The sequence below is a fragment of the Salmo salar genome, chromosome ssa13, assembly GCF_905237065.1.
Source record: "Salmo salar chromosome ssa13, Ssal_v3.1, whole genome shotgun sequence".
Taxonomy (NCBI): domain Eukaryota; kingdom Metazoa; phylum Chordata; class Actinopteri; order Salmoniformes; family Salmonidae; genus Salmo; species Salmo salar.
The window spans coordinates 96095987-96117785 of NC_059454.1; the positions used below are offsets into that span (position 1 = coordinate 96095987).

General features: G+C 44.0%; 3 protein-coding genes across 5 annotated transcripts; 2 read left to right on the forward strand and 1 right to left on the reverse strand.

Moving 5' to 3' along the window:
• Nucleotides 1-13131, reverse strand: ptpn11a (protein tyrosine phosphatase non-receptor type 11a). 2 transcript variants are annotated; one of them, XM_045692472.1, is made up of 16 exons: nt 12898-13131; nt 9099-9221; nt 8632-8826; nt 8284-8476; nt 8006-8125; nt 7752-7865; nt 7245-7341; nt 7021-7118; nt 6521-6679; nt 6248-6379; nt 5986-6140; nt 5789-5856; nt 4066-4217; nt 3750-3868; nt 3109-3208; nt 1-2974 (listed from the first exon to the last, which is right to left on the reverse strand). In XM_045692472.1, exons 1-15 carry the CDS (start codon nt 12909-12911, stop codon nt 3139-3141), a joined length of 1809 nt encoding a protein of 602 aa, XP_045548428.1. In that variant the 5' UTR covers nt 12912-13131; the 3' UTR covers nt 1-2974; nt 3109-3138. The 2 variants fall into 2 exon arrangements, with proteins under 2 accessions (XP_045548428.1, XP_013993979.1); XM_014138504.2 differs by lacking the exons at nt 1-2974; nt 3109-3208; nt 3750-3868; nt 4066-4217 and adding an exon at nt 5611-5687.
• A 12-nt stretch (nt 13132-13143) lies between these two features.
• Nucleotides 13144-17084, forward strand: LOC106568296 (transmembrane emp24 domain-containing protein 2). 2 transcript variants are annotated; one of them, XM_014138505.2, is made up of 5 exons: nt 13144-13546; nt 14149-14341; nt 14780-14797; nt 15152-15259; nt 15416-17084. In XM_014138505.2, exons 1-5 carry the CDS (start codon nt 13367-13369, stop codon nt 15538-15540), a joined length of 624 nt encoding a protein of 207 aa, XP_013993980.1. In that variant the 5' UTR covers nt 13144-13366; the 3' UTR covers nt 15541-17084. The 2 variants fall into 2 exon arrangements, with proteins under 2 accessions (XP_013993980.1, XP_013993981.1); XM_014138506.2 differs by lacking the exon at nt 14780-14797 and having other exon boundaries at nt 13161-13546.
• Nucleotides 17085-17247: 163 nt separating this feature from the next.
• Nucleotides 17248-21798, forward strand: ddx55 (DEAD (Asp-Glu-Ala-Asp) box polypeptide 55). The gene is made up of 13 exons (XM_014138500.2): nt 17248-17410; nt 17544-17594; nt 17739-17825; nt 17953-18044; nt 18181-18243; nt 18689-18838; nt 19026-19215; nt 19623-19705; nt 19939-20070; nt 20151-20358; nt 20448-20616; nt 20739-21037; nt 21286-21798. The coding sequence occupies exons 1-13, from the start codon at nt 17303-17305 to the stop codon at nt 21475-21477; spliced, it is 1824 nt and encodes a 607-aa protein (XP_013993975.1). The 5' UTR covers nt 17248-17302; the 3' UTR covers nt 21478-21798.
• Nucleotide 21799: the final 1 nt, after the last annotated feature.

The following is a 21799-nucleotide window of genomic DNA, read 5'->3' on the forward strand; positions in this document are numbered from 1 at the left end:
TGAGGCATGAGCTTGCCGTTTATTATTGTTATCAAGAAGTTACCATGGTTACCTGCATTGAAATACAATACCATAAACCTCTTAAGCTTTGTGAGAAAGCTCCAACTCCATGACACGGGGTAGAGAGCTACTGGATTATTACACAGACAGGAAATCTTATTGGCAATTAGATATGTTTAGTAAGTACATTCTCCTCTACAAGATATTCATGTACAATATACAAGTTAAAAAATATAATTTGTTTTGTTTGTTTGCATTGAGTTCCAAAAAATGTGTTTTTTATGCTTTCGGGTTGACAAAGTGTTTTCAGGTATGGAGGCGAGACTGAAGAGCACTGGTTTGTCAAACAGAGTATAACCAACACATACGGTATAATGCATATGCATAGGGAGGCAGATCTATGCATGTAGATGCTTTACGTGACAGAAAATGACAGGAAACAAGAGATGAAGCCGTTTCATCATGATCAGAGGAAAACAGAATTCAGAAGAGAAGACCAGGCATTGAGGAGCAGGCAGCTGAAACAGCAGTATTCTCTGGACACACTCGCACATCCTTTCACACACACAAATCCTAACACACCACGAAACATTCAAACACCAGAAGCAGGCCACAGACTAGTGTTCCACAAACACACAACAATGAAAGGGCACACTACATACAGCGGATACTAAGGATCCCCTAACTCAGTCAGTAGAGGGTCTCCACCCAGCAGAGAAACAAACAAACCAACCATTCAGAAGAACAACTGCTCTGATACCCAAGAAAAGGATGAAGACACCGATCTGAAGTGTTTCCCAGCACAGCTGATCCTAGATCAGTGGTTATGGGTAACCTGGAGCCCCAGAGAGGCTGAGAAAAGGAATGTTCTAGTCCTCCCTCGTTGCTAAGGACGGCAAACTTACATCGACCAATCCAATTGTTTTTAAATCATGAGGGGGAGTGAACAAGTGCACACTTCTGAGAAAAAGTGGGGTAAATGAGAATGGAACTCTGTACATACTAAAGACCAAGACAACTTCCTCCTCAACCCTAACTGCATTACACAAAGGGCTGATCTGAAATGGCACCCTATTCCCTATATAGGTTAATACTTCTGTCCTCATAAGGCTCTGGACAAAAAGTGTGCATAGCATTACATTGGGAATAAGGTGCAATGCCAAACAAAGACAAAGGGCTTTAACCAGTAATCATGTGTAGAATGGAAGGAGTGTGTTGGCGAAAAAAGCTAACGTTATATGTTAGATTGTTACCATGATAAAGTACATACAAAACACATTATATATTAAATGATTGTATCAACCTGGAAACAACCCTTTCCAGAATACTGTAGTAGACAATAAGCACTTATTTCCATATGGACAACAGGCTGAGAAAGTAATGTGGTTAAGTGTGATGCACCTAGCAAAATAATAAACGGAGAGACTGAAAACTGCACATTCAACTACGTAACACCAATGTAGAAGAAAGGAATTTGCATCTGACCAAATTCAGCCAACCAACAGTGGGCCTGTAGTTTCCATGACAACCATAACAATGAATACTAAAATTGCCAGAGATAACAAATGTGCGGTAGCTTCTCAAAACAGAGAAAATTAAGTTCATGTGGTGCTTCAAAAGTACACAACAGGCATTCATCTTTAAAAAGAACAGAAGAAGCACAAAATGTAATAGTATCATTATGATGTTTGTTTAGAAAATTAAAAAAAATGTTAAAACTTTTTTTTCTTTTTCGGGCAGCCACGTTTCAGTGGCGATGCCTGCTGCGGACTGGCATAAAGAACAAGTTACCCCAGAAACTCTGAAACAGTTTCCATAGTAACTTTGACACAGAAGAGCCTGGGAGGAAGCACCCAACCTATTGCCTCGTCCCCTACTGTCTGTGCTGTAGACAACTCTTCTAACGTTTGTTGTCAAAACAGGACTTCCATACAGTATGGGGCAAGGCTACCCCACCTCACCTCCAGAAGCTACCAACTACCCTCAGACCCCACATTAGTGCTTAGTGGGACCACAAGGCACCCAGGGAAACAGAGTTCTAGCCAACATCTCCACCCAGGGTACAAGGCTTGGGCTGTAGCCATTACTTTGCTATGGGAATGCTGCGTTAAGGACATCGGTGTGAGGAATGGTAATTAAGGGAGACAGTATTACATAGTGTGGCAACAACAAAAAACATGTCAACAAAAACATGAAATAAAAAATAAAAAAAAATTATAAAATGTCTTTAAAAAGGCAAAACCAATATCCTCCCCAACATACTGAATAGTAATCCACTGGGAAGTTGAGACTACAATACCCAGAATTCTTCCTTCAGTAACAGAAAACATGACACTTAATATTATCACTGAAAATATCCCTTTTTTCTCAGAAAATGGTTTAGCCGGGCAGAGGGAAACCACTGATTGGCTGAGACGTTGGATGAAACCATTTTTGGTTTTTGGCACAGGCCTTTTTTCTCAACTCTGAGAAGGGCTCACTCGTCTCACTAGCTCCCAAAACAAACTAGCTACGCGTTTCTTTCCTTTGGTTAATAAGAAAAAAGACAATAATTCATGGCAAAAAAGGGAGAGAGAGTGGAACAAAGACAAACAGAACAGGTTAGCTAGGTTGTTCTCCCTCTGGTGAGCAGAATGCTGCTAGTCTCAGCCTGGGTCTGGTCTGAGACAGGTCTAAACTCAGGCTGAGCTTTAGTTTAGGGGTTTAGGCTTGTTATTAAGTTAGGTCATTAAGCTCGTTAGGGCTCTCCAGATATTCACAGTGGTTTATAAGGGGACGAGACGGCTACTGTTCCTAGAGAGGGGGGGGGGGGTGAAAAGGAGAGAGGGAACAAAATCCTCTCCGTTAATCTCAGTTCTCTCGTAGACCTCTCTCAGATTTTAGTTTTTCGTAATTTTACATTTTCTTCTTTTCGTTGTAGTAATTGTGATCACGTTTCAGGCGTTCAGGTGCAGCTGGCAAAAAAATGTAATTCCTGAGAGAGGCAAAGGGAGAGAGATGTCAGGTCATTTACAAATAACAAAAAAAACATTACAAAAATAAAAAATAACATTTAGTCCCAAAAGATCCAACCACAACATGAACTCAAGACATAGTTCCTGTAGTTACCTGGGACAGCGTTGGGGTCAAAGGGCAATCTCATCTGTAGCTCTTCTGCTGCTGCATCAGACCGACGTTCTCATACACTCTGGAGCAGTCCTCCCTCATTCTACACACACACACACACACACACACACCCACACCCCGAGAGAAACACATCAGCCAAGGTATTTCTCAACTGAAACTGACTAGCTGAGTAATAGTTTGATTATACACAGAGTATACCAAAACATTAGGAACACCTTCCTAATATTGAGTTGCACCCCCCTTTTGTCCTCAGAACAGTCTCAATTTGTCAGAGCATGGACTCTACAAGGTGTCGAAAGCGTCCCACAGGGATGCTGGCCCATGTTGACTACAATGCTTCCCACAGTTGTGTCAAATTGGCTGGATGTCCTTTGGCTGGTGGACCATTCTTGATACACACGGAAAACTGTTGAGCATGAAAAACCCAGCAGCGTTGCAGTTCTTGACACAAACTGGTGCACCTGACACCTACTGTCATACCCCGTTCAAAGCCACCTAAATATTTAACAAGTGACATCAATAAGGGATCATAGCTTTCAACTGGATTCATCTGGTCAGTGTATGTGATGGAAAGAGCAGGTGTTCTTGTTTTATACTCTGTGTAGTAGCTGCTAGGTACTCACTCTGCACAGGTGGGGCTGGGGGTGCAGGGAGGCAGAGGGCTCTGCAGCTGGTCTCCACCAGTCAGGTCAGACAGAGAATACTTAATGTTGGTGTACTCCCTCCCCTTTATCTTACTCTTCTGTTAGAGAGAGGAGGAAGGATGTTAGAGAAAGACTTTCACGGACACACACACACGGCACACACACACACACACACACACACACACACACACACACACACACACACACACACACACACACACACACACACACACACACACACACACACACACACACACACACACACACACACACACACACACACACACACACACACCTGTTCCTCCTCTATGCGTCTCTGCAGTGTCTCTATGTAGTGCTGGACTGCCATGTAGATGAACCTGTACTGGGCCTCGGTCTGAACCATCCCAGACCGCTGGGAACGAACCATCTGGATGCTCTTCGGAACGTCTATGTCACAGTCCACTCCTACAGAGAGAAGAGGTTAGACTAGGAACGTCTATGTCACAGTCCACTCCTACAGAGAGAAGAGGTTAGACTAGGAACGTCTATGTCACAGTCCACTCCTACAGAGAGAAGAGGTGAGACTAGGAACGTCTATGTCACAGTCCACTCCTACAGAGAGAAGAGGTGAGACTAGGAACGTCTATGTCACAGTCCACTCCTACAGAGAGAAGAGGTGAGACTCGGAACGTCTATGTCACAGTCCACTCCTACAGAGAGAAGAGGTTAGACTAGGAACGTCTATGTCACAGTCCACTCCTACAGAGAGAAGAGGTGAGACTAGGAACGTCTATGTCACAGTCCACTCCTACAGAGAGAAGAGGTGAGACTAGGAACGTCTATGTCACAGTCCACTCCTACAGAGAGAAGAGGTGAGACTAGGAACGTCTATGTCACAGTCCACTCCTACAGAGAGAAGAGGTTAGACTAGGAACGTCTATGTCACAGTCCACTCCTACAGAGAGAAGAGGTTAGACTAGGAACGTCTATGTCACAGTCCACTCCTACAGAGAGAAGAGGTGAGACTAGGAACGTCTATGTCACAGTCCACTCCTACAGAGAGAAGAGGTGAGACTAGGAACGTCTATGTCACAGTCCACTCCTACAGAGAGAAGAGGTTAGACTAGGAACGTCTATGTCACAGTCCACTCCTACAGAGAGAAGAGGTGAGACTAGGAACGTCTATGTCACAGTCCACTCCTACAGAGAGAAGAGGTTAGACTAGGAACGTCTATGTCACAGTCCACTCCTACAGAGAGAAGAGGTTAGACTAGGAACGTCTATGTCACAGTCCACTCCTACAGAGAGAAGAGGTGAGACTAGGAACGTCTATGTCACAGTCCACTCCTACAGAGAGAAGAGGTGAGACTAGGAACGTCTATGTCACAGTCCACTCCTACAGAGAGAAGAGGTGAGACTAGGAACGTCTATGTCACAGTCCACTCCTACAGAGAGAAGAGGTGAGACTAGGAACGTCTATGTCACAGTCCACTCCTACAGAGAGAAGAGGTTAGACTAGGAACGTCTATGTCACAGTCCACTCCTACAGAGAGAAGAGGTGAGACTAGGAACGTCTATGTCACAGTCCACTCCTACAGAGAGAAGAGGTGAGACTAGGAACGTCTATGTCACAGTCCACTCCTACAGAGAGAAGAGGTTAGACTAGGAACGTCTATGTCACAGTCCACTCCTACAGAGAGAAGAGGTTAGACTAGGAACGTCTATGTCACAGTCCACTCCTACAGAGAGAAGAGGTTAGACTAGGAACGTCTATGTCACAGTCCACTCCTACAGAGAGAAGAGGTTAGACTAGGAACGTCTATGTCACAGTCCACTCCTACAGAGAGAAGAGGTGAGACTAGGAACGTCTATGTCACAGTCCACTCCTACAGAGAGAAGAGGTTAGACTAGGAACGTCTATGTCACAGTCCACTCCTACAGAGAGAAGAGGTGAGACTACGGGTCTGAACAAGGCAGAAGCTTTCTTTATGAAAACAATCTCATGTAGCATAAATAGATGAAGTATTTGCACTCACCTTTTTCCCTGATGACGTCAATGAGGATGTCAATCACTATGAAAGTTCCTGTCCGTCCAATACCAGCACTGGAGAGAGAGAGGGAATTAGAGAGCAACAGTACACCTGTCTGTCTGTCTGTCTGTCTGTCTGTCTGTCTGTCTGTCTGTCTGTCTGTCTGTCTGTCTGTCTGTCTGTCTGTCTGTCTGTCTGTGTACCTGCAGTGCACCACTATGGGCCCAGCCTCTAGAATGCTCTCCTGTTTGAGGTTGACCTCCTCTAGGAAGTCCAGAACACCACCGGGGTCTGTAGGGACACCATGGTCCGGCCACGCTCTGAAATGGTACTGCCACACTGTCCGCTCTGTGTTACCCTGAAACACACATTTTGAAGTAGCACACATGCTCACTCACACACAGCTAAGGATACACTAAAAAATAAAACACTTTTTTTTATTTTTTAAACAGTCCCTCCTCTTACCTGTCCAACCTTGGACAGTTTGAGTTCTCGTAGGATGTAGTCGTGAGCAGACGTCTCTTTGACGTTGCGGACACGCATAATTCCATACTCCTTCAGAGACGACATGTCTGGCCAGTACTTCACACACTTACTCTGTGGGGAGACAAAGTATCTCAATTGACGTGCATACTTCTGCCCCAAAGCCACAGCAGCAGTTCACACTGAAACCGATGAAGAAGCTCTCCTGGTTTTCAGAGATGCTTGAAATGAAGAGCCACAACAGCAGCCAGCTACCTTTCCCCTCTCCACCTCCTTGGTAGTCATGACGATGACCCGGGAGTTCTCCTGGAAGACCATCCTCCAGAAGTCACTGATGGTGTTCTGTAGACAGCCCTGCGTGGCGATGTACGACTTCTTCAGCTTGGTGCTGTTACACTTCCACTCCAACTCCGGCTAGGGAGAAAGAACACAGTTCCACAGACAGGCGCTGGATGTAGTAGTGTAGAGGAAAGCAGACTTAAGTGCAATGCAAACGAAGTAACATACAGCGATTGTCTTAGTAGTCCATGTCACACACTTAATGAATGAAAAGAAAAAGACAAGACAAGACATGGCACAAACAGTAAGCTTGCTATTCATTTGTATTTCGTAGAGCTGTCACATACAGGAAATTGCAGATTGTGCTTGAAATAGAGCTGAACGTAAGTGTGTGGAGTTTACCGTGAGGTCATTTCGATACCATAGTGTGTGTGTGTCTGACAGGTGTGCGTGTCCTGAGAATGAAGTGAGTTTACCATGATGTCAGTTACTACCATGATGAGATTGGCGTTAATATAGTCCGAGCCAGCCTCAGATCCATCCCCATCATTCAGCACCACACGAGTGTGATCAACTAGAGAGGGAAAGAGAGAACAGTCATGATTCAAATCAGACTAATATCCAGGCTCTGCATACTGCAACAACAGGGTGGTCAGTCAGTCCTGATATTTGATAGGGCAGGATGTGTGTGTTCTCTCACAGGGCAGGATGTTCTTGTATCGGTTCTTGTTCTTGTTTTCAGCTCTCTGCCCCTCCTTACGGCTGTAGAGAAGCTTACACTCCTGCTGCTGCAACGTCTGGGCGGGAAAAGGGATACTTGTTAAAAGTCTATGGGTATCTGCTAGCACCTCCAGTCATTACGCTAATGCTAGTTAGCAATTGCGCTAGGTAGCAACTTCCTTCAAGCTGCACACGGAGACATAAAAACTGTATCCATGAGTTCATCTGACTCTGAAAGTAGATAAAGGGCATCATTGCCAAAATACCAAAGTATCCCTTTAAAATGTATCCTCAACGTATTGCTTTAAATCAATTTCAATAATTCAGATGTGGAGCGTGGCTAGGTTATCGGGGGACAGACAGATGACATGTGAGAATGTAGCTTGAGGATGTACAACGGTATATAAAAAAATAAATAAAAACTTCCTGACATAAGAACAACACTACATTAAATACTTATTTTGAAACGCAATGGCGCGTCTCTTACCTCAAACTCTTCCCAGAAGCCCTGTTTGACCTTGTCCGTGGCCTCGGCCAGTTTACTGAGCTCTCTCACTCTGCTGTCTATCTCTGCTGCGTTGATACGCGTGGTGTTCAGGGGCTGGGGAAAGACGCATACAAGTTTAGAAACACAAGAAATCTATGGATTATTAAAGCTTCTGAAAGACAAAAAGGACATAAATGATCAAGATCAGGGGAATGATATGTAGCTTTCTGACGAGAGACAGGCTGAAGAGCGACCTGTTTGAGTTGCAGCACCGTGCCCAGTGTCTCCACCATGGGGTTCTTCTTATAGTGCTCCACCAGGTCTGTGAGAGAGTCAAACTTCTCTCCTCCACCCACATCATACTTTAGGTCATGCTGAGAAACACACAATGTGGACAGTCACTTCACCCACAGAGATACACGAGAGGCTCTTTGACAATTTTAAATATCATGTAGTGTATCTGTGGTCATAAGCCACATCTTTAGCTCGAGGGAGGGAGGGAGGCAGGGAACAAAAGGTAATAATCCTTTACCTGGCAGCGGATCATGACATGTGTCACCTTGGGCTTGTTGTCGCTGCTGTCTGTCTTGTCGTCGCCGGTGCGGACGGACAGAACGAAGTCTCCAGGGTGGCTCTGGCTCTCTCTGACCAGGAAACTACCGTTCTTTCCCTTCTCTGTCAGCAGCTTCTCAGCCTCCCGGCCTGACAGGTGGCCATGGAACCACCTGGGACACACACACACTTTATAGAACTCTACTGACATAGCCATCAAATGCTCTGGATTGGTGGCTAAAGCAGAGATGGACTGACACTCAGGCTAGAGGTACACACACAGACAAGCAGAGACAAACACCCGTGTTGTTTCAGCGTCAGAGCTCACCTCTCAGAGGTGGGGTCAGCACAGTTGAGGGGGTATTTGAGCTCGATGACGTCTCCGTTCTTCTCCTTGAGTTGGCCGTGGTGCTCCATGTAGTACTGAACCAGCTCAGCCAGGGTGGCAAACTTCTCCCCCCCGTACAGGTCATAGTAATCCCCTGTGTTCTGGATCTTAATGTGGGTAACCGCTCCGTTCCGCCTGCCCAGGGGAACACAGGGTTGAGAGAAAAAGGAAATATTACAACACACCCGTCATCTAAAGCTGAAACAGTCTGGTACCCAGGCCGTGGTGGACTATTCTCTTCAGTTGGCCTAATCAATTATAATAAAGGGAAATGGTAGAGTATAAATTGGGAAAGTGTTCTTGTATGCTGTCAGCCTGAGTAAACTAAATAGGCCCCATAGATATTTATTCCTAAAATGTCAACCCAGCCTACGGTAGCTCCTGTGTCTGGTGCTACAGTAACTCACCTGACAGAGAGGGTGAAGTCTCCAGGGTTGCTCTTGCTGGGTCGGGCCAGGAAGCTCCCATCCACCCCCCGGGTTAACAGCAGGTTCTCAGCCTCCACCCCTGTGATGTTGGGGTGGAACCACCTAAACACCACATCATCATCACAGGTCAACTAGCTAGCTAAGTGCATTTGGAGAAATAGGCTACACAGCTTAAAAACTAAATAAACATTTCCAGCCACGACAGATTCATGGACCACACCACACCCATTACCAGCTTTCACAACAAGGTAGCTGTCCTTGTCCTGTCTATAGTTTCATTTGAATTTCATCATAACTCTATTGTAAATGCCAGTGAGTCATCTTCCCAACTTGGTTCAAGGCCTCGACTTACCCTCTGGGAGATAACAAGCAGTCATAAATCCCAGAGATCACTGGCTGCCTAGAGAACATTTGTGGCCTGAATATAACGGTGTGCAGTTTCAACTTTTAATGTCACAAGCAAAAGTACAGTGAAATTCCTATCTTGTAACCTCCAACAATCAATAACAATGTAAAACTAAAAATAACAAGGTAGAACAAAAACACACCATTTTTTTGGTAATAATAAGAAGAACATGATAAAGTAAGCAAGCATAGAATACAGGGAAACTGGACGGTAAGGTAACTAGGCATCAGGATATATGATAAACACAGTAGCAGATGCATATTTGATGATTATATGTGAGTGTGTGTAGAGCCAGTATAAATGTATGTGCATATTATGTGTGTGTGAGAAAATGGAGTGTTTGTACAGTGCATTCAGAAAGTATTCAGACCCCTTCCCTTTCTCCACGTTGTTACGTTACAGCCTTATTCCAAAATGAATTTTAAAAATCCTCATCAATCTACACACAATACCCCATAATGACAAAGCGAAAACAGATTTTAGAACTGTTTGTAAATGTATAAAAAATAAATATTTACATAAGTACTCAGACGCTTTGTTATGAGACTTGAAATGTAGCTCAGGTGCATCCTGTTTCCATTGAGCATCCTTGAGATGTTTCTACAACTTGATTAGACTCCACCTGTGTTCAATTCAATTGATTGGACATGATTTGGAAAAGGGGCACACACACACACACACACACACACGTCTATATAAAGGTCCTACAGTTGACAGTGCATGTCAGAGCAAAATCCAAGTCATGGGGTTGAAGGAATTGTCAGTAGAGCTCCAAGATTGGATTGTGTCGAGGCACAGATCTGGGGAAGGGTAAAAACGTTCTGTAGCATTGAAGGTCCCCAAGAACACAGTGGCCTTCCATTTAAGAATGTTTGGAACCACCAACACTGCCTAGAGCCGGCCGCCCGGCCAAACTGAGCAATCGGGAGAGAAGGGGCTTGGTCAGGGAGGTGACCAAGAACCCGATGTTTACTCTGACAGAGTTCCTCTGCGGAGATGAGAGAACCTTCCAGAAGAACAACTCCACCAGTCAGGCCAGTACAGAGAGATCCCAGGTGAACACCTGGTCCAGAGCACTCAGGATCTCACTGGGGAGAAGGTTCACCTTCAAACAGGACAATGACCCTAAGCACACAGCCAAGACAACGCAGGAGTGGCTTCGGGACAATTCTTGAACATCTCTGGAGAGACCTGAAAATGGCTGTACAGCAACACTCCCCATCCAACCTGACAGAGCTTGAGAGGATCTGCAGAGAAGAATGGGAGAAACTCCCCAAATACAGGTGTGCCAAGCTTGTAGTGTCATACCCAAGAAGACTTTTGGCTGTAATCGCTGCCAAAGGTGTTTCAACAAAGTACTGAGTAAAATCTCTGAATACTTATGTAAATACTATATTTCAGTTTTTATTTGTATAAATTTGAAAAACTGTTTTTGCTTTGTCATTATGGGGTATTGTGTGATTGTTACATTACAACCTTATTTCTCATCAATGTGGAAAAAGTCAAGGGGTCTGAATACTTTCCGAATGCACTGTATGTGTGTTGGAGTATTGGTGTGTAGGGCCCTGTGAGTGTGCATAGAGACAATGCAACAACAACAAATTACTATAATAAAATGCAAAAGTTCATCCTGGATAGTCCATGTAGCAATTTTGTTAGCTATTTAGCAGTCTTATGACGTGGGGACAGACGCTGTTCAGGACCCTGCTGTGTCAGACTTGATGCGCCGGTACCGCGCGGAAGCAGAAAGAACAGTCTATGGCTTGGGTTGTTGGAGTCTAACAATTTTCCAGCCTTCCTTTCACACCGCCTGATATAGAGGTCCTGGATGGGAGGGAACTCAGCCACAAACCCATGGCAGGATTAGACAGATGGGTTACAGATCATATTTACTTGGGTCCCAGCCGATGTGGGGGTGGAGGGGAACGAGGCAGTTGATGTACTGGCTAACCAAGCACTTAGAATTGTTTATGTTATAGTTTCAATGAGCAAGGCAGAGGCAAAAAGCCTGATATGGACAATGATGGTGCAGTGATGGCAAGGAGCAGTGGAGTAGAGATACTTAGAGCAAGCATTTATTTCAAGTACAGAGGAAATTCGGGGAGGTCAGCAGGTAGTGACGAGAGGATGCTATTATTACAAGATTAAGGGTGGGATACAGCCAGGTGAATACGTCCTGAAATGTGATAGGAAAGCATCCAACAGAAAAGTGTGATTATTGCCAGGAAGACTGTGGAGCATGTACTGCTACAGTGTGGGCAGTATCCAAGGGAAAGAGAGTCAGATCTAGTATGAGGGAGAAGGGGATACAGGAAATTAGTTTAGAGTATATTGAATAGAACGTCATTAGATATAGTCTCAAATACTGTGTTCTTTTTTTTAAGAGCAACGGGGCTGGCAAGTAGGATGTAGTTATCCCTGTCTCTGGCCCACACTCCAGTACAGTAGGTGGCGGTAATGTACCATAACGTTGGATGCCATCCGCCGATAAACCCCACAGAAGAAGGGAGCTCAGCCCCAGTGAGGTTCCCTTGCTGTCCGCACCACCCTCTGTAGCGCCAAGCGATTGCGGGCGGGGCTATTGCCATACCAAGCAGAGATGCAGCCAGACAAGATGCTCTCAATAGTACCGCTGTATAACTTGTACTCAGATGTCATGGGCACAACAATGCAAATCAGGATAAAGAAGATATTGATGTGGGGGCGTGTCAAAATCAATTATGTACGACTAAAGGATGATGTGAGAATTATCAGGAAATCCTGATTTAATCAGGAAAAATCACGTGTACAATTATTGACATTGAACAATTGAAGTCTGTATCCATTTACTGAGTATATTGAGGTTGGTATCTTTCCAAAGAGCATACAAGCCTGTCGTCCAAACTGAACCAGATGCATTGAACCCCCTTGGCTTCTCAGCTGGAACTGACAGTTAGGTCCCCCAATGGTAGCTAGTTAGCTAGATTTTCTTGTTTGCAATTGTTAGCTAAGCATTCATATTTATAATTTATAACTAAACACGTCTCCAAAAATGTTATGGGCAGATAGCTTGTGAATAGCTCACACACAGAATTCAAAGGTAACTGCATTGTGGGCTTCAATTACACGGATGCCCATTGCCCAATAAAGAACCTAGTTAACTAACTAACGTTACCACATACTAGTTACCGTAATGTTGCTGGCTCCAAAACACCGACAAGGCACATCCTTGTCAAATACGACTTGTTTTAGGTCGTTAACTGACGATCACATACATTCATCATCATTGGGATTATCTTGAAAATGTAAACAGTTCTAGGCTAATGTTATCTGACAGGCTTGTTAGTTGGCTACCTAGTTTCCATCCGATTGCTTTCCATGATCAGTCCTTACCTCCGAGATGTCATTTTTTCAACCCTTGTTTCCTCGCGCTGGCTTTTCCAACTATTGTGCGTTTCTTCGGCAGTTTACTCCCAGCAAAAATGCCTCATAAGGTCCAGACTCCGCTCAAAACGGGAAAATGTTTCGATTGGAATTTTTTACAACAACAAAAAGTCCATAGGCCTCAGCCCGGAGACTTCAGAGAGCAAGTCGATTGTTGAAACGTCACCAGACATGCGACACTTTTATTTATTTTTTTAAATCGCATAGTGCTGACTAAGTTTGACCCTCGCTTTTTCCCGTTTAAATCCTTACGTGGCAATCTCGCCGAAGCTAGCTAAGAAGTTTACAAAATATCCTCAATCATTTGTGCTTGTTCTGAGCCTCCTGCTGCGATACATGTGCAGTTTTAGGGGATATTTGAAATCGCTGGTACACAGAGAATCTACAATTGTAACGTAACGCTAGCTGAAATCTAAGCATGTTCACTGCTTCAGAGATCGTTGTTCTTCTTGGTTTCATGTCTGCCACAGCGTCCGGCTACTTCGTTAGTATAGACGCTCATGCAGAAGAGTGCTTCCATGAGCGGGTTAACTCGGGAACCAAGATGGGCCTAATGTTTGAAGTTGCTGAAGGGGGCTTTTTGGACATTGACGTTGAGGTGAGATGGTATTTGTGCTTTTGTGATTGATTTGGTTTGACTTGCGCAAAGGTGGTGGGGAGTGGCTAGCGAGATGGCTATTGTAGCTAGCCAGTTAGCTTAATTGCTAGTCACAAGCCAACATGCATGCCATTTTGTATAGTTTAATTTATGTTCTTTGTAGTTTAAAGTTAACCCACTGCTGGTTATGATCAATTATATTAGCTTAGTTGGTAGCTAACTAACTAGCCAGTTCGCCTCTTGATTTTACTTATCTGTCCCGATTAGTGATACAGGAAGTTTTAAGTTAGCTAACTACTCGCTGCTATTCCTAACAGCTGTCAGTGTCACAACTTGAGAAACAGGTCATCCACATTTGTTTGACAGCTGACTATAGGTACTGCTCCACCACTTTATGTATTCACCACCATATAGTTGAGAATTGAAAATAAGATCCATATTTTTAAGGGATTTCACAAGTGTGGTGCGGACTGCCCCAATCCACCAACCACTGAATGAAATATGTTGCAACAACGGTCCAGACAATTTTTTTTGTCTAGCACACCACAACTGTGTTTCAACATGAGTTGGATAATATGTGTATGATATTGTCTGCTATGTAGATAACAGGACCTGATGGCAAGCAGATCTACAAAGGAGATCGAGAGTCCAGTGGAAAGTACTCCGTGGCAGCTCACATGGATGGGACCTACAAGTTCTGCTTCAGCAACAAGATGTCCACCATGACACCCAAGATCGTCATGTTCACCATCGACATCGGAGAGGCACCGAAGGGACAGGACATGGAGACGGAAGGTAGGCTTTAGTTGTGTGTGTGCGAATGTAAGGCAGACTCAGTGAAATGACGCTGCCATGAGCTGCACTGCAGATATTGAGATGAGCGAGATGTATGACTTTGTTTTCACATGGTCACACACAGTATCTGCGCATGTGCACAGGTTCGCTTCCTGCTGGTGACAGCGTGATAGCCAGGGCACCAAAACAGCAGAGAAGTTGAGCTTTGCGCTTCAATGCTCTTAGTTGTTGCGGAGATTTACCTACTATGCTGTTTACTTTTTCTGAATCTACATCATATCGCTAAATCTTACTTTTAAGCTCTATTCATATTTGCCAATTGCTATAACGGATGATCACATTTCTGTTTTCACATACTATTCCTCTTTTCTTTATGGTCCTATTGTCTCTTTCTCTTCATCCTTTTGACTGGGTTTGACTGGCTTTCGCTTCACCCAGGTGGAGAGAGTTGGGATGGTAGGGTTCTCGCCTCGCCTGGAACTGTTTGCCCAAATACATTCGGTTTCCTCTAACCTAAGTTGAATGAGTTTTCCAGTGCAATCTAATGTTCACAAATCACAACTTAGTTACATTAGTATATGTTGCCTGGAATCACCCCTCACAATTTATAGATGCAGGAATATGTTGTGTGCATGATTTGAGACATCTTAGACATAGAACTAGTAATGTTTTGTAGAGTGTTTTATATGACAAAGCACAACTTTGTTTTGAAGTTGTCTTTATTTTTTACTGTAATATGCATGTAATTTTCACTAGAATGTTGTGGATTCTACAATGATCCTAATTGATTGGTTGTGTGTTCTGTTCCAGCTCACCAGAACAAGCTGGAGGAGATGATCAACGAGCTGGCGGTTGCCATGACGGCCGTCAAGCATGAACAGGAGTACATGGAAGTCCGGGAAAGGATACACAGAGCCAGTGAGTTACACACACGCCGCACATTAAATAAAATGGTGTCAGAATAGACTGTAGTTAAGAACCTGTTAACTTAATTGTTGTGTGTACTGCAGTGTTTAGTGCTGACAGCCCGTCTTGAACTTATTAGTCATTGTTTTCTGTTTTCTTTCCATCCAGTCAATGACAACACGAACAGCAGGGTGGTTCTCTGGTCGTTCTTCGAAGCCCTGGTTTTGGTGGCCATGACTCTGGGACAGATCTACTACCTGAAGAGGTTTTTCGAAGTGCGCCGAGTTGTGTAACACCTCAAACCTTCCCCCTGTGACTTCCTGTTGCACTGTTATTTCAACACAGAGACAGCGAAACAGTCACTCCTTGGAAATGAGACTCTTGCCAGATTTCATTAAAAGTCTGAGTACAAATTGGATCCCTATTATTTAAAAAATAATAATAATAATGTTTTACCCTGTTACCCCTTTTGTTATTTCCATCTTCATGTGCTTGTTACTGTTGTATCTGTTTTGGACTCTAGACCTTTCAAAGATCATAGGGTTGATGATGTCAAGTTTGATTTATTTTCTCATCACTGCGGAAGCAAATTATTTTTTATGGATTACTCCACCCAGCTTGGTCAACAGCAAGCACTAGCCAGGGAGGTTGTCTGTCTGTCTCTAGTCAGTGGATGGGATGTATAAAGTAATAAAACCAGGACCGGCATTTGAGAGATGCACACTGATGTTTATACAGCAGTGTGTCCCTTATTTGACCCCTTTTTTGGACCCCTTTGTAATTGATATGACCAACTAGTTATATAAAGTATGCATCAGCTCAAGGTGAGACACTTGGGGCTTGTTCAGGAGAGTGAAATATCACAGAACGTTCATGTAGAAATGTATTGTGCAGAAGCGACATGCTTTTCTGTTATGTAGAATAAAGAATTGTGTTCACTCTATAGATCATATTTCTATCTGCAACTTTCTGAAAGTTGCATCCTGCTAAATATCCCTGAATATCTGAAGGAGTTGTATTGTCTGGGAAGCAGATGTTTTTGCTTTTGTTGCTTTTGAGTCATAGTTCCATGACAAAAAATCCTTCTGAATGTGTACATGGGCAGTGCAGGGAAAACCTGTATACTCCCATTTTACCACAGATGGGTTATAGTAGGTCAGCATTTACTCAAACCTGACCCTGGGGATCCACTGGGTGTGCAGGGTTTATTGTAGCCCATCACTCACACCTGTTGCAACTAATCAATTATTCATTTAACCCTGGATTAGATGATTCAGGTGTGTTAGAGCTGGGCTGGCACAAAGCCCCGGACCCCTGTATTTGCCTAGAATCAGGAATGAAGAACACTGTAATAGATTATATTGAATGTTGGCAGGGGGCTGAAACTATATTATGATTGTCGAGGTGAGGTAGTTGCTTCAACATTTTGTGGGGTCTGGTTGTAATTTGGGGTGGGGAAGGTTGGGGGCTATACTTTATGTGGCAGTAAGTTGTTTCTTTTTCTTCTGCAGCATATTCAGTGTGGTGCAACATTCAGAACATTGGTATGTTCGATGTATAAGAATGGACATGACTAGAGGATTAATTGTAGGCCCATCCTGTCTATAATCTATTTGAAACACCATAAATGTTGTGTCTTACTGAATATGCCTTAGTTTTGTACTTTACATGTTCTGATAAGCTCAGCTATAACTCTCACGTGAGACTGGAGTGACTACTGAGGAGAAATTAGGTCATGTCACTCCTGAACGTCATCAATGAAGTTCTGCAGCATGTAAAGAAATATGCTTGTCTGTGGATCCAGGTTTAATAAAACAAATACAATATTCTTTAAAAATGCTGTTTGGTTTCTTTTTGTTTGTCTTGACATGTATTATTTATTGGTAAAAAAGTATATATTTTACAAATATTGTGGTCTAAAGAGCACGGAAATTATTTAGAATAATGAACTGGCGCTGGCGGTACAATATGTACAGTGCTTCCGATTTCCAGGCGGACTGTAAACATCGATGTACAGGAAGTCGGTACAGCGTGGATTGTGGCTGCATTTCCAACATGGACAACACAACTGAAGGAAAATGGGATAGTTTACCCGTTAAACTTAACGACGGTATTACGCAAACTCTCAGTGAGCTTGGATTTACACATATGACACCAGTTCAGGTATTAACATTTCTTTAGTTTTCGTTTATTTCACTCACATGCCATAGCTAGCTATGCTAACAAGCTAGTTAACTAACGTTAGCTCCTCTAATTCAACCTCCACAATAATAATTTCAATATTTTTATATTCCAGTCTGCCTGTATTCCACTGTTTATGCGAAATAAAGATGTGGCTGCCGAGGCTGTAAGTATGACTTGACACACATTATTGTTTACCATATAACTCGGATGTTTTGGGTACTGCATTTCTCCAGAACCAGATTGCATAGGTAGCTTACAATTGGAGGGAGAAAGGTCTAAGCAACACATCTTCTCGTTGCTGTTGCAGGTGACTGGCAGTGGAAAGACACTGGCCTTCGTGATTCCCATCATAGAGATACTTATAAAGCGAGAGGACAAATTGAAGAAAATGCAGGTAAGGTTTGGGTTATTCAGTTTCTTAGACTTATTGCAATGGTTGCCGTTTGAGTATATGTGTATGGTTGTGACTCATTTTGACTTTTGATATACAGTATTAAACTGTGAGACGTTATGTTTCACAGGTTGGTGCTCTGATCGTCACGCCGACCAGAGAGCTGGCCCTGCAGATCAGTGAGGTGATGGGCCAGTTCCTCCAGAAGTTCCCTCAGTTCAGGTAGGGGGACAGCCAGCGGAGAGATAAAACCAGAGACACGAACACAGTTCAGCAAGCTCTGTTCCAGATCTAAAATGTTAATTGTTCCAAGACTCTTATTGTAATCCTGTTATGACCTGAACTCTTCCTCTTTCAGACAGATTCTGTTGATCGGAGGGAGCAACCCCATTGAGGATGTGGAGAAGTTTAAGGAACAGGGGTAAATATGCTCTTCCTCTGATCTCACACAAAGATGGGAGCTTTTTTGTGCCATGTGTTTTTATGTCCAGATCTGATGCCATACAGCAAGCCTGTAAAGGTACAAAAGGCTTTCCAGACCCACTTTAAATTAAGTACAACTTCAAGGCCTTACATAGCATACATAAATGCTTCATAAGCGCTATATAAACGCTTCACAATCTATAAGCTTATGTATAAACATTAAGCGTTATGTCACATTTGGTGGCAATTCACCCTACATTAGGAATGGTTATGTCACCCTTTATAGAGTGACACACACTTATAGGTGATTTGTGAAGCATTTATGTAGTGCTTATGAATCCTTTATGTATGCTATATAAAGCCTTTATACATTGTACTTGGTTTAAAGTGAGACTGGATTCCCTAACTGATAATTATTCTAATCAATGAGTTGTCTTTTCCAGGGCCAACATATTGATTGCCACCCCGGGGCGTCTGGAGGACATGTTCAGGAGGAAGGCAGACGGTCTGGACCTGGCCTTGTCAGTCAAGTTTCTGGAGGTCCTGGTCCTGGATGAGGCTGACCGCCTGCTGGATATGGGCTTTGAGGCCAGGTACTATAGTGCAATACAATAGACTACAACTATGCAATACAGTACACTATTGGATATTAAGGACATGTCCAATACTATATGATTCAGTACAGTACAATCACCAGGCTGTTGGACATTGGCTTTGATGTCAGGTACAACAGCACAGTACACTTTAAGTACCTGACTCCCTCCCTTTCTCTCTCTCCAGTCTGAATGTTATCCTGGGGTACCTCCCTAAGCAGCGTCGTACAGGTCTGTTTTCAGCCACTCAGACTCAGGAGCTGGAAAAGCTGGTGAGAGCTGGTCTCAGGAACCCTGTACGCATCACAGTGAAGGAGAAGGGCGTGGCCGCCAGCTGCACCCAGAAAACACCAGCCAGGCTCTGCAACTACTACACAGTGAGTAACACACTGTTGGGGATTTGGGTTGTTCAGGTTTGGAAATGCTGGATTCAAAGGAAAAAGTGGACCACGACTGTATTTTAATAAATGTAACTACATGTAAACCCCGAAAGTAATTATTTATCATGAGAGGACCATAAACAATAACTAGTAGTGCTGCATAGTCAAAGAAAGGTTCAAATCAAAATACAGTTTGTGCACAAAACGGGATGACCGGAACATTCTCTGTCTGAGACATTCTTCCAAGACACATTCTCATCTTTATCTGTTTTGCTGTCTGTGCCAGCCCGTGCCATAAAATTACTCAAGGACTATAAACCATCTGTAAGTGGAGACACAAACACGGGAAAAAAGACAAACCATGACTGATCACTTTTTGTTTTCTGTCATTTCTTGTTTGTCAGATCTGCAGAGCGGAGGACAAGTTTAACAGTCTGGTAGCGTTTCTTAGACAACACAAACATGAGAAACAGCTGGTGTTCTTCAGGTATGTATCCTGGCTACACAGCCCTCCATATTAGTGTCTCACCATGACTACAGCTACCTCTAGTATTCTACTTAATCGCTGACTATATTCATCAACACTGCAGACTTTGTTGTTTCTCTCCCTCAGTGCGTGTGACGACTACACTGTCAGAGCTGTGTGTGTTTCTCTCCCTCAGTGCGTGTGAGGACTACACTGTCAGAGCTGTGTGTTAATGTGTTGTTTCTCTCGCTCAGTACATGTGCGTGTGTAGAGTACTTTGGCCGAGCCTTGGAGGCCCTGATTAAGAGCGTCACCATCCACTGCATCCACGGCAAGATGACACACAAACGCAACAAGATCTTCTCAGAGTTTAGGAGCCTAAAGAGGTATTTTACCCCTTGTTGTTAGCTCAGCTGAGGAGAACATGGGTTTGATCTTTGCATTGAAATGTAACGTTGTGTTTCAGTGGTATCCTGGTGTGTACTGACGTCATGGCCAGAGGCATTGATATCCCAGAAGTCCACTGGGTATTGCAGTACGACCCCCCTAGTTGTGCCAGTGCCTTTGTGCACCGGTGTGGACGGACTGCGCGCATTGGTAACCAAGGCAACGCCATGGTCTTCCTGCTCCCCATGGAGGAATCTTACGTCACCTTCCTGTCCATCAACCAGAAGGTATGCCCTGTGTGTTTCCCTCTCCATCTTGCCTGCCTTCCATGCTCTCTGCATTTAAAACCAAGCTGCCCCTCCCTGTCTCCTGATAGTGTCCTCTGGAGCAGATGGCCCCAGTGAGTGACGTGGTGGATGTTCTGCCCAAGGTGAAGGCCCTGGCTCTGGCAGACCGAGCCATGTTCGACAGGGGCATGAGGGCATTCGTCTCCACCGTACAGGCCTACGCCAAACACGAGTGCAGCCTCATTTTCAGGGTCAAAGGTGAGAAGAAATTCCTTTTAACTTCCCTGTGTACAGACCCTCAAGTATGATGGTGTTGTTTGTTTATGCTATGGTCTGAGGAGAATTATGTTTGACGTCATCCTCCTCCTGTCATTGGTCAGATCTGGACTTTGTTGCGCTGGCCCGTGGCTTCGCCCTCCTCCGCATGCCCAGGATGCCCGAGCTGAAAGGGAAGAACTTCCCTGACTTCATAGAAACGACCATAGACACAGACAACATCCGCTACAAGGACAAGCAGCGGGAGAAGCTGAGGCAGAAGCTGCTGATTGAGCTGAAGGAGAAGAGGGAGGAAAGGGCTGCTGCCCCCAAGAGACACAATGATAAGAACAAAGCCTGGTCCAAACAGAAGAACAGGAAGGACCGCAGGAGGAAGACTGCTGCCAAGAGGAACCGGGATGAGGTATTTAGTCTTCTAGAGAATTAAGGGGAGGTTTTCCTGACCCAGATTAAGTATAGTCCTGATCTAAAATGCACCTTCAAATGGAGATTTCCCATTGACTTACATTTTTAGTCCAGGACTAGGTTTAATCTGGATCCAGGGAATGGGCCCTAAAATGCTTTCAGAACATCTTTAAACATGGGAGCGGGGCCCATATGCAGAAAAAAGTAGAACATCAGATGACTTAATTAACCCTTTGTTCTCTTCAGGGCTCGGAAATGGACGATGAGGACATGAAGGAGCTGTTGAAAGACACTCGTCTCCTGAAGAGATTGAAGAAGGGACAGATCAGCGAGGAGGACTTTGAGAAACAGGTGACAGCAGGACCGAAGAGCCAGAGGAAGACAGCAGCATGCCTCTCAGAGGATCCACCCAGCTCAGCTGGAGAGAAGGACGAATGAAACACACCTGTCAGTGTTTTCCCCCAATGTTCTAGCAGCAGGTCAGGCTGTCCCACCTAGCCCTGTTTACCATGAAAAAAACAGAACGTTATATTTTAGGGGGGCCTTTATGCCCCGCCTACAGAACAACCATAGGGGAAATACTGCCTGTTACACTAATGAGCAGGTCAGGACCACCCATTGAACTAACTGTTTTACATCCATTACTCTGTTATGAACCACAGAGATACATTGCCTTTCAGGAATGTTATGTATACAGTGTAAAGGTATGTGCATCGTCATATTTTGTAATTAACAATCTATAAAGATAAACTGATACCAG

Coding starts and splice junctions, on each gene's coding strand:
- ptpn11a (XM_045692472.1), bottom strand. Junction 8,827..9,098: donor GACTTCACCCTCTCTGTCAG/GTGAGTTACTGT, acceptor TCCCCTGGGCAG/GCGGAACGGAGCGGTTACCC. Junction 6,141..6,247: donor AACTGTCCAAGGTTGGACAG/GTAAGAGGAGGG, acceptor TGTGTGTTTCAG/GGTAACACAGAGCGGACAGT.
- LOC106568296 (XM_014138505.2), top strand. CDS start 13,367: ATGTTCACTGCTTCAGAGATCGTTGTTCTTCTTGGTTTCATGTCTGCC. Junction 13,547..14,148: donor TTTTGGACATTGACGTTGAG/GTGAGATGGTAT, acceptor TCTGCTATGTAG/ATAACAGGACCTGATGGCAA. Junction 15,260..15,415: donor GGAAAGGATACACAGAGCCA/GTGAGTTACACA, acceptor CTTTCCATCCAG/TCAATGACAACACGAACAGC.
- ddx55 (XM_014138500.2), top strand. CDS start 17,303: ATGGACAACACAACTGAAGGAAAATGGGATAGTTTACCCGTTAAACTT. Junction 17,411..17,543: donor CACATATGACACCAGTTCAG/GTATTAACATTT, acceptor TTTATATTCCAG/TCTGCCTGTATTCCACTGTT. Junction 17,826..17,952: donor ACAAATTGAAGAAAATGCAG/GTAAGGTTTGGG, acceptor TATGTTTCACAG/GTTGGTGCTCTGATCGTCAC.